The 15,581-nt window shown below is 43.5% G+C and overlaps 1 protein-coding gene across 4 annotated transcripts in view; it reads right to left on the bottom strand.

The window, feature by feature from the left end:
- The window catches only part of LARP1 (La ribonucleoprotein 1, translational regulator), a 122,395-nt gene that overhangs the window by 51,253 nt on the left and 55,561 nt on the right, over positions 1 to 15,581 (bottom strand). For all 4 annotated transcript variants that reach the window (XM_061617454.1, XM_061617452.1, XM_061617456.1 and 1 more), the window contains exon 3: positions 12,563 to 12,628. In XM_061617454.1, the coding sequence (XP_061473438.1) occupies positions 12,563 to 12,628 (66 nt within the window). The remainder of the gene's footprint in view (positions 1 to 12,562; positions 12,629 to 15,581) is intronic.

The raw sequence follows: 15,581 nt of genomic DNA, 5'->3' as shown, positions 1-15,581 counted from the left end.
AAAAGAAAGACACAATCTAAGTTCTACCTCAAAGTCTAGATTTTTTTTAGATGAAAAAACACATTGTTCTAACCATTTCAAAAAAAACATGAAGATGCTTTGCATGCCAAATTCAAGGCATTCAACATTGTTCTCGGTCATTACAGAGTTTGATAGAAGGTAAAAATGAAGGGATGTGGACAAGATTTGCCTTGTATCTATGCATTTTTTAAAAATTCTGATCTGTTTCCAAGTCATTCTCTGCTCTTTCCATTGAATCTGTGTTTTGGGTTCTAAGCCACTCTGCGGCCCCATTCACTATCACAGGAAATCTGAAAATGCCTGTACAGGAATACCCTGCATTAACGTATGCAATGGGTGCAGAGTGAGTACGTAAACCGAAAATGTACTTAAAGTGAAACACTACCTTTTTTCACTTGTGCCGCCACTGTGCCATCTCTCCTTCACGCGGAGCCTCAAAGCCCCGCGCTAAAGCCTCTGCTGCTGCGCTGCGGCACCTCTGCTGCTGCGCCGCCGCGCCTCTCAGCTGATCATGATCGCATCTCTTTCCACCCCCCCACGCACCGAAAGGCCACAACCAAAGGTTAAGTGTCTGTTCTTGTGAAGCGAGTGTATGTAAACAGGGGAATGGTGCTACTGTAAGTATGTCCGTACTCACAAGTGTCCTTAAAGTGAAGGTCCATATAGCAGGGTATTCATGTATCTCTCTCCTTTTGGCCAAGATGACATTGACAGGCACAAGAGCCCCTTCAGAGTGGATTAAGCTGGCCAAGTTGCAGACAAGCAGGTCCACTCTTTTTGTTCGATGAGTATAAGAGGTTCACTTCCCTCCATAACCCCTTGGGGGTGGGGAAGGAGCAGGAGTGTTTGTCTCTTGCTCTTTCTTACCATACTATAATTAAGCAGCAGCTGATTGGAATTCTTGCTTGTACTTTTTTTAAAAAAAACTTTGCAGCTTTACACTAGCCTTAGGCCTTATAGGCCTCCTGGACTGACTACCTGGTTTGGGTATATGAGGCACCATGATAGGGTAGCTCTGGTCCTTCCTGGATGGTCAGCCCCCGTACTGGGTAACATTGACTCCATCCCATGTTTTATGGAGTAGATGCTATTTAATATCTATATGAAGCAATTAGGAGAAGTCATCCAGAGGTTTGGCTGTTAATATGTGGATAACACTCAGCTTTACTTCTTTTTCAACTATTCATCCTAAGGAGGCTGTGAAACCTTTGAGCATGTGCTCAGAGAACATTTGAGGATGGATGAGGGGGAACAAGCTGAAACCTAATCCAGACAAGATGGAGGAGCTGTGGGAGAGACTGTGCAACCTTGGACATGGTGGAATTGCACTCCCCCTGAATAATCCATTTCCCAGTTTGGGGGTGCTGCTAGATTCACTGCTGAATGGGCAGACTCAGGTGGTCATGGAGCTCAGGACTGCCTTTTAGCAGCTTAGTCTGGTACATCAACTGCAACCCTATCTGGAGAAGTCAGATTTCACCTCATTTATCCATGTACTTATCACATTCAGATTAGGTTACTGTAATGCGCCCTACAAGTAGGATTGCCTTTTGAAGGCAGCTCAGATACTGGTGGGGGCCAGACAATCAGAACATATTATACTAATTTTGTGCTAGCTTCACTGGTTACCAAAGTATTTCCTATCTCAGTTCAGTGCTGGTTGTCACTTTTAAAGCCCTGAACCACTTAGAGTCAGGTTAATTAAATGACTCCCCACACACACCACTGTCTTGCCCACATCTTGCGGTCTGGACAGACTGTCTGCCAGTCAAGGAAATCAGGCTGACAAGCACACACAAGAGAGCCTACTTGGAGCTGACTCTACAGTCATAGGATGCAATTCCTGTATAGATCAGGCAGGCCACAACTCTTGTGGCTTCTTTTAAGAAGACCTTTAAAAAACCTATTCTCAAAAGCTTTTTAATGAGAATATACAAAGCACACCCTCACAAATACCAATTCACTTTAAGTAAACAATCTCATCTTTGATATACTACTTCCAACTACTCTAGTTCTTGCATGTTATTTTTTTTTTCAATTACAATGCTAACCAAATTTTCAAAACTTTATTTTTAAAGGTTTGCATCCATTAAACACTGATCTCCCAAATCTCTCAGACAGTAGAATTGGAAGGGCCTATTAGACCATCAAGTACACCCCCCTGCTTGATACAGGAATCCAACCATCCAACAGGTGGTTGTCCAGTTGCCTACTGAACGCCTCCAGTGTTGGAGAGCCCACCACCTCCCTAGGGAATTGGTTCCATTGTTGTACCACTCCAAAAGTTAGAATGTTTTTCCATATGTTAAGTCAAAATCTGGCTTCCTGTAATGTGAGCCCATTATTCTGTGGCCTGCACTCTGGGATGTCTGAGAAGCAATCCTGGCCCTCCTCTGTGTGACAACCTTTCAAGTACTTGAAGAGTGCTATCATATCTTCCCTCAGTCTTCTCTTTTCAATGCCCAGTTCTTTCAGTCTCTCTCAACAGGGCTTTGTTTCAAGTCCTCTAAGCATCCTTGCTACCCTCCTCTGAACCTGTTCCAGTTTGTCTGCATCCTGTCTTCCAGGATATTAGCCATCCCTCCCTATTTTACATCATCTGCAAATCTGATAAGCATACCTTGTATCTCCTCATCCAAGTCATTAATAAAAATGTTGAAGAGCACTGGGCCCAGGAATGAGCCCTGAGTCACCCCACTCATTACCTCCCCCCACTTTGAGAAGGAACCATTGATAAGCACTCTTTTGTGTATGATTCTGTGGCCAACTGGGAACCACCCGATGGTTCCAGCACACCTTTAGCTAGGTTCCGAACCAGAATATCATGGGGCACTTTGTCAAAATCTTTACTTAAGTTTAGGTATTTTACATCTACAGCATTCCCACAGTCTACCAGGGAGGTTACCCGATCAAACAATGAGATAAGATTAGCCTGGCAGGACTTATTCTTGACAAATCCATGTTGGTTTTTTGTAATCTCTGCATTGTTTTCAAGGTGCTTACAGATTGACTGCTTTATAATCTGCTCCAGAATTTTCTCAAGGATTGATGTCTGGCTGACCAGTCTGTAGTTCCCAGGTTCCTCCTTTTTGCCCTTTTTGAAGATAGGGACAACATTAACCCTCCTACAGTCATCTGGTACTTCACCCTTCCTCCACGATTTCACAAAGATAACAGACAGTGGTCCTGAGAGTTCTTCAGCCAGTTCCTTCATGATTCTAGGATGCAGTTCATCAGGCACTGGAGATTTGAACTCATTCAAAGTGATTAGATATTCCTTGAGCATTTGTCTCTCAATCTCAAGTTCCAATCTTGACCCTTCACATTTCCCAGGAGGGTCATAGACCCCCTTTTAGGAAAAGACTGAGCCAAAGTAAGAATTGAGCACTTCTGCCTTTTCTTTGTTATCATTTTGCCATCCTCACTGTGTATCTGAATCACCATTTCTTTTCTCTGTTTTTTACTATGGAAGAAAGCATTTAACTGCTTTTAGCATGCCTCACTTCAGCTCACTCTTCAGCACATTCTCATCCCTGCAATTCTGTGCTACCTGTCTGTACTCCTCCTTTGTGGCCTTGCCTTCCTTCCACTTCCTATATGTGTCAAAGGTATGTGCATTGCTACACTCAGCTTTTGTTGCCTTTAAACTCAAGTATAACATGGTCACCCCAGAGTTCCCTAACTGCCACTTCAGACACTAAGTCATCTCTGTCAGTTAGAATCAAGTCAAGGGCAGCTGATCCTCTAGTTCCTTCCTGTACTTTCTGCAGGAGAGTTATCTCCAATACAAGTCAGGAATTCCTTGAAGGGGCCATGTTTGGCAGAATTTGTCTCAAAAGATATAGGGGTAATTGAAATCCCCCATTACTACTACATCATGCCTCCTTGAAACATTGGCAATTTGCTTTTCAACAGTTTCATCCTCGCCTTCTCCTTGATTGGATAGTCAGTATTAGACGTCAACAACCATGTTCCTTTTATTCCTTGCCTCCATTTATTTTAATCCAGATACTCTCAAAGGAGCTACCAACCTTATCCTTTTGTATTTCTGTGAAGGTATATTTATTTTTAACATATAGTGCAACATCACCTCCCTTTCTATTCCTTCTGTCTTTTTGAACTAGTTATATTCTTCAATCGGTGTGGTCCACTCATGGGAGTCATCCCACCAAGTTTCAGTTATACCTATCAAATCGTATTTATTCTCCTGTATTAAGAGGTCAAGTTCATCCTGTTTGTTTCCCACACTCTGGGCCTTAGTATACATACATCAAAGAGCACATGATTTAAGGTCTGGTTTCCTTCCCACATTTTTATGAAGACTATTATTGGGCCCCATTAGAGATGTTCTCTCAGTTCCTGTTAGTGTGCACAAGCCTTCGTCAATTGTTACCTCCAAGTTGATGTCTCCCTCGCCCTTAGGATTCAGTTTAAAGCCCTCCTGATGAAGTTCTCTATGGTGTGGCCAAACACATTCTTCCCAGTCTTTGTGAGGTGCAACCCATCACTTGCCAGCAGTCTATTTTCCAGGAAATGTAGCCCGTGGTCCCAGAATCCAAATCTCTCACGTCAACACCACCTTCATAGCCAGTCATTCACCTGGAGTATTTTTCTTTCCCTTTCTACTCCTCTTCTAAGTACTAGAAGGATGGATGGGAAAACTGTATGGGCCCCAACGTCCTTGAGTTTCCTTCCAAGAGTTTCAAAGTCTGACGTGATTTCTTTGTAACTCCTCGCACTATCATTTGTTCCCACATGGATGAGAAAAAAGGGATATGTGTCAGTGGACTTTATGAGTGTTGGTATCCCTTCAGTCACATCTCTAATCAATCCTCCAAGGAGATGGCATACCTGGTGAGTTCATGGGTCTTCCCTGCATACTTGAGTTTCAACCCCACACAGTAGGGAGTCTCCCACTATTACTACTCTTCTTGTTGTAGGGTGTGATTTCATTGTTTCTGTTTGACTTAGCTTCAGCCTCTCACTCACAGTCCCGCGAGGTCTCCTGTAACTCTTCCTCTGCAAGCTGTCCTTCATTCTCATCTTCAACTACCTGAAAGCAGTTCCACAGTTCTACAGGTACAGAGTGTTTTCTAGCTCTCCTGCTTCTGTCACCCTTTTCCACCGAGCTTCCTCCACTTTGCTGATCCTCACCTCAACACTAACCTCTTCCGCTTCAACTTGCTGTTGTTTTCCCACCTACTGTACTTCTCTCTGTTGTTGTTGATCTAAGAGTTCTAAGAACTCTTCAGCTTCTCTTATACCCTTGAGTGTGGCCACTCGCCACTCCAGGCCTCTCACTTTTTCTTCCAACAGCACAACCATGTACTTCTTGCATGTGTACACCATGCTGTTCTGAGGCAACAAAAACATTGCACACACCTTGCAGATCCCCACCACTAAAGTGTCCTTTCCATTCATAGTAAACTGAAGGAACAAGTCTCTTCAGGGGCAACTAAGATTTTGCTTAAAAGCTACTATTTACCCTCATTTTTTTCTCAATGCCATTATCATTTTTCATTATTGGGTGCGGGAGGACACAGTTCTTACATTCATGTAATTCCAGTTCAACCCATACAACCCAGGGACACATAAAATATTCTGAAGGGATCCCCTACGCTATATGTAATTTTCAAAAATGCCACTATCAAATGCTATCCCAACTGATAGGATGCAAGGAAAAGAAAACTAACAAAATATTATATTTATCGGCGTGCACAAATGTTTCTGCTTCCCAACTCCTAACAGAGCAGAGTAGAGCAGAGGGAACTGTCTCAGTTGGTCTACAGGTGAGGACATATAAGCAAGCCAGCTTTCAGAGAGCAAACAAATAGAGCGAGTGAACAGGGAGAGCAAACAGGAGTTTGACAAAGGAGCTGTAGCGAGGAAAGGAAAAAGGCCAAGAGGGCTCAGAAGCCATGTGCTCTAAGCCGTGTGCTCTGAAGGGCTCCATAGCAGCTTCATTGGAAGGGGTGTGGCCTCATAGCCATTGGCTTAAGGGCGTGGCCTGAGAACTGATGAGAGCAACATGCAGCAGCTGTGTGTGCTGGGACTTTCATTCTGCTTCCTGACTCCTAACAGAGCAGAGAGAGCTGTCTCAGTTGGTCTACAGGTGAGGACATGTAAGCAAGCCAGCTTTCAGAGAGCAAACGAACAGAGCGAGTGAACAGGGAGAGCAAACAGGAGTTTGACAAAGGAGCTGTACCGAGGAAAGGAAAAAGGCCAAGAGGGCTCAGAAGCCATGTGCTCTAAGCCGTGTGCTCTGAAGGGCTCCATAGCAGCTTCATTGGAAGGGGTGTGGCCTCATAGCCATTGGCTTAAGGGCGTGGCCTGAGAACTGATGAGAGCAACAAGCAGCAGCTGTGTGTGCTGGGACTTTCATTCTGCTTCCTGACTCCTAACAGAGCAGAGAGAGCTGTCTCAGTTGGTCTACAGGTGAGGACATGTAAGCAAGCCAGCTTTCAGAGAGCAAGCAAACAGGGAGAGCAAACAGGAGTTTGACAAAGGAGTTCCACAGGGGAAGTCAAGGGGGAGGTCCCTAAAAAAAACACCAAACAAATTACTAATTCTCCTTGTACAGCGCACAGCATACCAGTGGGACTCTCAAGTTTACCCTGAAGTAGGACAGGACAAAGGACAGGCCACTCCCATGCAAGTAGTCAGAAAGAAACAAAAGGTAGAAGGGAGTATCAACAGGAAGGATTCTCCAGTGGTTGTGACCTGCAAGGTGTTTGCCATGTTTGTTTTCTTGCCTGAGAACAACATGGCGTACACATGCAACAAGAGCGAGCTCGTGGCGCTGTTGGAAGAAAAGGTGAGAGGCCTGGAAAGGCGGGTGGCCATACTGAGGACTATAAGAGAAGATGAAGAGTTCTTAGACAGAACGCTGGAACAGCAGCAGCAAAGAGAAGTGGAGTGGAAGAGCAACAGCATGTGGTAGCAGAAGGGGAGACTGCTTTGGAGAGGAACAACAAAGTGGAGGAAACTCCGTGGGAAAGGGTGACAGGAGCAGAAGAGCTAGAAGACACCCTTCACCAGTGGAGCTATGGAACCACTTTCAACCACTCAAGGAGGAGACTGGAGGACAGCCTGTGGAGGAAGAATTACAGGAGACCCCATCCAACAAAAGCAACAGGCTGAAGCTCAATCAAGCAGGGACAAGGAAAACACGCCCCACAACAAGAAGAGTACTAGTAGTGGGAGACTCCCTACTGCGTGGGATCAAACCCCAAGTATGCCGAGAAGATCTGTGGACTCGCCAGATATGCTGTCTACCAGGAGGACGAATTAAGAGATCTGACGGAAGGGTTGCCATCACTCATCAAGCCCACCAACAGGTTTCCCTTTCTCCTCATCCATGTGGGAACAAATGATACTGCCAAACAGAGCTATAAAGAAATCACATCAGATTTGAAGCTCTGGGAGGGAAACTCAAGGGCTTTGGGGCCCAGATAGTTTTTTCATCCATCCTTCCAGTACTTAGAAGAGGAGTAGAAAGGGGAAGAAAAATACTCCATCTGAATGAATGGCTACGAAGGTGGTGCCGACGTGAGAGAATTGGCTTCTGGGACCACAGGCTATACTTCCTGGAAGATGGACTGCTGGCAAGTGATGGGTTGCATCTCACAAGGACTGGGAAGAATGTGTTTGGCCACAGCATGGAAAAGTTCATCAGGAGGGCTTTAAACTGAATCCTAAGGGGGAGGGAGATTTAAACTTGGTGGTAATGACTGATGAAGGCTTGTGCACAGTAACGGGAACAGAGAGATCGGCTTTAATAGGGACCAGTAACAGTCCTCAGAAAAATGTAGTAAGGAAGCCAAGCCATAAATCACATGGTCTTCGGTGTCTGTATACTAATGCACAGAGCATGGGAAACAAGCAGGACGAACTTGAACTCTTACTACAGGAGGGCAATTATGACTTGATAGGTATAACTGAAACTTGGTGGGATGACTCCCATGACTGGAATACAGCAATTGAAGGATATAGCTTGTTCAAAAAGAACAGAAGGAATAAAAAGGGAGGTGAAGGTGAGCTATATGTTAAAAATATATATCTCTGCACAGAAATACAGGAAGATGAGCTTGGTAGCTCCAATGAGAGTATCTGGATTAAAATTAATGGGGCAAGTAATAAAAGGAATGTGATGCTTGGAGTCTATTACCGACCACCCAATCAAGGAGAACACAAGAACGTAACTTTTGAAAAGCAAATTGCCAATTTTTCGAGGAGGCAAGATGTAGTCATAATGGGGGATTTCAATTATCCCAATATCTGTTGGGAGACAAATTCTGCCAAACACGGCCCCTCCAAGAAATTTCTGACTTGTGTTGGAGATAACTTTCTCCTACAGAAAGTGGAGGAAGCAACCAGAGGATCAGCTATCCTGGACTTGATTCTAACTAACAGAGATGATTTGGTGGATGAAGTGGCAGTTACAGGAACTCTGGAGGAAAGTGACCACACCATACTTGAATTCTTGATTTTAACAGAAGCAAAAGCTGAGAGTAGCCATACGCTCACCCTGGACTTCAGGAAAGCTGATTTTAATAAACTCAGAATAATTGTAAGTACCGTTCCATGGCAAGCCACCCAAATGAGAAAAGGAGTCCAAAATGGGTGGGAGTTTCTAAAAAAGGAAAGTCTAAAAGCGCAATGGCAAGCAATTCCAAAAAGGAAAAAGGGGGAAAACAAGAGAAGAAGCCAATGTGGCTTTACAAAAAGCTTAGAGATGACCTGAAAACAAAAGAAGACATATACAGGAAGTGGAGAGAAGGCCAGGCCACAAAGGAAGAGTACAGGCAGGTATCACGGAAGTGCAGGGATGATGTCAGGAAGGCTAAAGCTGAGAATGAGCTGAGGTTAGCGAGAGATGCTAAAAGCAAAAAAAAAACTTTCTTCAGGTACGTCCATAGTAAAAGACAAGAGAAAAGAAACGGTGGCACAGCTACTCAATGAAGATGGCAAAATGATAACAGATGACACAGAAAAGGCAGAAGTGCTCAATTCCTATTTTGGCTCAGTCTTCTCCCAAAAAAGGGTCTGTGACCCTCCCAGGAAACATGAAGTAGAAGCAGCAAGATTGGAGCTTAAGATTGATAGACAGATGGTCAAGGGACGCCTAATCACTTTGAACTAGTTCAGATCTCCAGGGCCTGATAAGCTGCATCCTAGAGTATTGAAGGAACTGGCTGCAGAACTCTCAGAACTGCTATCTGTTATCTTTGCGAAATCATGGAGGACTGGTGAAGTGCCAAATGATTGGAGGAAAGCTAATGCTGTCCCTATCTTCAAAAAGGGTAAGAAGGAGGAACCTGGGAACTATAGACCAGTCAACCAAACATCAATCCCTGGAAAAACTCTGGAGCAGATTATAAAGCAGTCAATCTGTAAGCACCTTTAAAGCAATGCAGTGATTATTTATTTATTTTATTATACTTGCATACCGCCCCATAGCCGAAGCTCTCTGGGCGGTTTACAGTAACTAAAAACATTAAAACAAATACAATTAAAAACAGATCTTATAAAAACTATTTAAAACACAATTTAAAAATTTAAACAGTATAGAACACATGCTAAAATGCCTGCGAGAAGAGGAAAGTCTTGACCTGGTGCCAAAAGGTAACAGCGTTGGCGCCCAGGCGCACCTCGTCAATAAAAATAATTCCATAATTTGGGGGCCACCACTGAGAAGGCCCTCTCCCTTGTTGCCACCCTCTGAGCTTCCCTTGGAGTAGGCACCCAGAGGAGGGCCTTTAATCTTGAACGCAGTGTACGGGTGGGTTCGTATTGGGGGAGGCGTTCCATCAGGTATTGTGGTCCCAAGCCGTGTAAGGCTTTATAGGTCAAAACCAGCACCTTGAATCGAGCTCAGAAACATACAGGCAACCAGTGCAAGTCGGCCAGAATTGGTTTTATATGTTCGGACCGTCTGGTCCCTGTTACCAATCTGGCCGCTGCATTTTGCGCAAGCTGCAGTTTCCAAACCGTCTTCAAAGGCAGCCCCACATACAGTGCACTGCAGTAATCTAATTTGGAGGTTACCAGAGCATGGACAACTGAAGCCAGGTTATCCCTGTCCAGACAGGAATGTAGTTGAGCCACCAACCGAAGTTGGTAGAAGGCACTCCGTGCCACCGAGGCTACCTGAGCCTCAAGTGACAGAGATGGTTCTAGGAGAACCCTCAAGCTACGAACCTGCTCTTTCAGGGAGAGTGCAACCCCATCCAAGACAGGTTAGACATCCACCATCTGGTCAGAAGAACCACCCACTAGCAGCATCTCAGTCTTGTCTGGATTGAGCCTCAGTTTATTAGCCCTTATCCAGTCCACTGTCGCAGCCAGGCACCGGTTCAGCACATTGACAGCCTCACGCGAAGAGGATGAAAAGGAGAAAGAGCTGCGTGTCATCAGCATATTGATGGCAATGCACTCCAAAGCTCCGGATGACCGCACCCAACGGTTTCATGTAGATGTTGAACAGCATGGGGGACAGAACTGACCCCTGCAGAACCCCATACTGGAGAGTCCAGGGTGCCGAGCAATGTTCCCCAAGCACCACCTTCTAGAGGCGACCCGCCAAGTAGGAGCGGAACCACTGCAATGCAGTACCTCCCACTCCCAACTCAGCCAGTCTTCCCAAAAGGATACCATGGTCAATGGTATCGAAAGCTGCTGAGAGATCAAGGAGAATCACCAGAGTTACACTCCCCGTCTCTCTCCCGACAAAGGTCATCATACAGGGCAACCAAGCCTGTTTCTGTGCCAAAACCAGGCCTGAAACCCGACTGAACTGGATCCAGATAATCGGTCTCATCCAAGAGTGTCTGGAGCTGGCCCGCAACTACTCGTTCAAGGACCTTGCCCAGAAATGGAACATTTGCTACTAGGAGCCAACATGAATTTATGAAGAACAAATCCACAGTTGGCTCCAGAATCGTACTCAAAGAGTGTTTATCAATGGTTCCTTCTCAAACAGGGCAGAAGTAACGAGTGGGGTACCACAGGGCTCGGTGCTGGGCCCAGTGCTCTTTAACATTTTTATTAACTACTTGGATGAGGAGGTACAGAGCATGCTTATCAAATTTGCAGATTATACAAAATTGGGGGGCATAGCTAATACTGTGGAAGACAGAAACAAAATTCAAAGGAACCTTGATAGGCTGGAGCATTGGGCTGAAAACAACAGAATGAAATTCAACAAGGACAAATGCAAAGTTCTACACTTAGGAAAAAGAAACCAAATGCACAGTTATAAGATGGGGGATACTTGGCTCAGCAATATGACATGTGAGAAGGATCTTGGAATTGTCGTTGATCACAAGCTAAATATGAGCCAACAGTGTGATGTGGCTGCAAAAAAGGCAAATGCTATATTAGGCTGCATTAACAGAAGTATAGTTTTCAAATTGCATGAAGTACTAGTTCCCCACTATTCAGCACTGGTTAGGCCTCATCTTGAATACTGCGTCCGGTTCTGATCTCCGCACTTCAAGAAGGATGCAGACAAACTGGAAAAGGTTCAGAGGAGGGCAACAAAGATGATCAGGGGACTGGAAACAAAGCCCTATGAGGAGAGACTGAAAGAACTGGGCATGTTTAGCCTGGAGAAGAGAAGACTGAGGGGAGATATAATAGCACTCTTCAAGTACATGAAAGGTTGTCACACAGAGGAGGACCCAGAGTGCAGGACACAGACTAATGGGCTCAAGTTGCAGGAAGCCAGATTTCAACTGGACGTCAGGAAAAACTTCCTAACTGTTAGAGCCATATGACAATGGAACCAATCACCTAGAGAGTTAGCAGGCTATCTGACACTGGATGCATTCAAGAGGCAGCTGGACAGCCATCTGTCGGGAATGCTTTGATTTGGATTCCTGCATTGAGCAGGGGGTTGGACTTGATGGCCTTATAGGCCCCTTCCAACTCTACTATTCTATGATTCTATAATTTATTCTGATGCACTGCAGAGATAGAATTATTCACATTATTCTGGGTTGTATCCAATAAGTCATTGTGCAAGCAGAACAACTTCTGTGCATTCAACAGAACTTCCCCTCCCTCTCCTGCCCCCACACAATTCCCAAATCTGCACTGGATGCATAGGGGAAAACTCAGAGAAAAATCTGGGGTGTGGGGGCACACATGGGAGGGAAGGTTCCATTGTGCAAGGAAACGTTCTGCTCACACAATGACTTAGATCCAACTCTGACTATGAAAAATGTTTTGCACATTACTGGTAAACTAGACAAACTTTTGCCTAGGCCTAACACAGGCATACGTCAAGCCTGCAATCCTACACACACTTACGTACAGTACGTCTCATTGAACATAATGGGACTTTCTTCTGAGAATACATAAATAAGATTGTGCTGTAAGATATCTAAATTTATAGTATCACAGCAAACCACTTCAGTAAAAAGAAAATTCCCAACTGCTTTGATTTTGGATAGAACACAATTCACTCAGGAACCCTAGTCATCCACATTCATGCCAAAGAATAAGCTTCTTCCTTCTCACATCAGAATGTGTATTTTACCTGGACACTCTTATGAGCTATTTCTCCTGGTGTTGGCCAGTTTGTGGCATCCCCAAAGTCACCAACCTAATAAGACAAACAGAAATAGCCAATCAATAGATTACCATATAGCAGAAAGTTCCCATTTATAAAATCAACAAAATATTTTTTCCAGAATGAGAACTTTTGACCTCCTATACAAATCTAAATGAAGCATTGATGACCTCACAATGGTGAAAAATATTTCAGATTTCTAATACCATTATGGAGTATACTGACTGGGCACAGCATCCTCTTATATTGCTCTAGAGCACTGTTCTTCAACCTTGGGTCCCCAGTTGTTGTTGGATTACAATTCCCATCAAACCCAGGCAGCTTAGCCAATGGCCAAGGATGATGGGAGTTGCAGTCCAACAACATCTGGGGACCCAAGGTTGAAGAACAGTGCTCTAGAGCAACAAAGTGACACCCTCTATGCATTGCTGGACGACAACTCCCATCGGTCCTGACAATTGGCCATGCTGGCTGGAGCTGATGACTTTGTTAATCTGTGACACAAAGTGCTAAATAGATTAATATTAAGATTGTGCAAAATTATTTTTTTTAAAAAGATCAGTTGCTAAGTAAATTTAATTTGCCATCCTCCAAATGTTTGCTTTGTGTAAGTCTTACCTACATATCCTTACATTATTTTTCATCTGTATTGTTCTAAGTTCCTTATAGATTTCCATGCTGCAATTTCCACAGACTTGAGAGGTATGACTGATTTATTCCTCTTTAAAATGCAATGGAAGGAAGGGCCTCAACTCAAGGTTCCAGAAATTAAGACAGAATTAAACATTGTCATTCCAAACACAGTGCCACCTAGTGAACATTGTTTCCACTAACAGGCTCTACCAAGTGGTTGGAATGAATTTGTGTTAGTAGATATGGCTTGTCATTCATATACAACGAGAGCCAGTGTAGCGCAGTGGTTAATGTGCTGGACTACGACCTTGGAGACCAGGGTTCGAATCCCCACACAGCCATAAAGCTCACTGGATGACCTTGGGCCAGTCACTGCCTCTCAGCCTCAGAGGGAGGCAATGGTAAACCCCCTCTGAGTACTGCTTACCATGAAAACCCTATTCAAAGAGTCACCATAAGTCGGGATCGACATGAAGGCAGTCCATTTCCATTTTTTCATATACAACACCTAATCTGAAACAAATGTGTCGGCTGTCAATTGTTGACTGGGCCAGATCAAAGGTGCTTATGATAACATTCAATGTCTTAAAAGACTTAGGCTCCAAATATCTGAAGTAACACCTCATCTCATACCAACCAGCCTGAATTTTGCTGAGGAAGTCCTTCTGGGTAGCTCCCATATCCAATGGGGTCCATAAGAGGGCTCTCTATGATTAACTCCACATCTATGGAATTACTTCCCCTCTAGGTGTGTCTCACGTAAACACTGTTGTCTCCTTGTTGGCAGCTGAAGATGCATCTTTGTCCAGGCTTTTGAGGAAGGCTGAGGTGTATTTGGTATTGATAGCACTGTGTTTTTGCTGCTACTGATTTTATTGTTCTTTATTATTAATTTATTATTTTATAATTTATTATTATAAATTATATGGTTGTTGCTGTATTTTGTCTTGGTTTTATGTTGTTAAATTTTGCTTTTACTGTGTATCTTTCACCCTTGGGCTTTCAGGCAAATGGCAGATTTTTAAATGTAAATAAATAAAAAATTAAATAGCACAAATAGAGAAGATTGGTTAAACCCTAAATCAGGCGTACATCAAATAAGGGGATCTCAAAGCCCAATCCTAATGGACTGGACCTATATTTCTTGCCTAACAAGAATACCAAATTGGGATTGCAGCTTCACATATTTCACAAAGTGCCAAAAGCAGTTGTGCAAGTGCCTCCCACATATTCCTGTGTGCACTTTGGACAGTGCATGCAAGCTGAACAGATACACACACTTGGAGCTTTTGCATTTCCTCTTCGAGAAGTTGCCCTGGAAGAATAAACTGGATTTCCAAATGCTTTCTACATCTGCTTCCCTGCAACATGTGAAGTCACCCTAAGATAAAACTGATTTATACAAAATGTTTGCTTAAAATTAAAGGTTTGGCTTTATTCTTCTTATGTGAATAGAAGTACAAGATGTAGAAAGAGAAGCAGGTAGCAGCAAGGACAGACACTGCTTCCCAAATAAACAGGAGAAGAAGAAATTCAGACACTAGGAGATTTAAGAAGGATAAAATAGCAAGTAATGATGTCCTTAGGAGACAGGGGCACTTGCACAACTTAATACGAATGGTTACTCTTACTCTGGGAATATTTTCCTGTATTTACATATGACATAGCAATTTTTGTTTTGCTTATTTAAATAGCTACATGAAATTAACAATCACCAGCTCTCGTCCTTACTGAGTCAAGTTTGCTCACTGCATTATTGCTATTGTTTTGAAATTATAACATTTTGTTCATGAGACATCATGGTATATACCTAGGGATCAGAGCTTGGAAAAGTTACTTTTTTTGAACTACAACTCCCATCAGCCCCAGCCAGCATGGTGCTGGCTGGGGCTGATGGGAGTTGTAGTTCAAAAAAGTAACTTTTCCAAGCTCTGCTAGGGATACTGGGTGGCACACATATGTTATATTCAGCAAACATTGCTATGAATGAGTGAACCTAACTTGGTTTTAATTTGCAAGTACATCTTGAGCTTTGCCCTCCAGCAGAACCTGTAACTGTAGATCAAATCAATGCCATATCCTGCTTCCAGCTGTTTCCAATTTCTAACCCTTGATATTCCAATGTGATTTCTTCTGGTCTAACCTAAATTATGTCACCTTAGAGTGACCTTTCTACAGCTTGCATTAGTACCCCAATATTGTAATCAAAAATCTGTTTGTAAGGTGTCATATTCACTAAAAAGCTACATGTTCCACATAAAGCAAGCAAAACGGTTTCAGAGAGGCCAAATGAAACATTACAAGGATAACATGAAAGTACACTTTTAGGAATGTAGGCATTTCACAATAATGA

The sequence above is a fragment of the Rhineura floridana genome, chromosome 3, assembly GCF_030035675.1.
Source record: "Rhineura floridana isolate rRhiFlo1 chromosome 3, rRhiFlo1.hap2, whole genome shotgun sequence".
NCBI classification, from domain to species: domain Eukaryota; kingdom Metazoa; phylum Chordata; class Lepidosauria; order Squamata; family Rhineuridae; genus Rhineura; species Rhineura floridana.
Note: the sequence above shows the minus strand (reverse complement) of the source record. Positions and strands in the feature narration are given on the sequence as shown.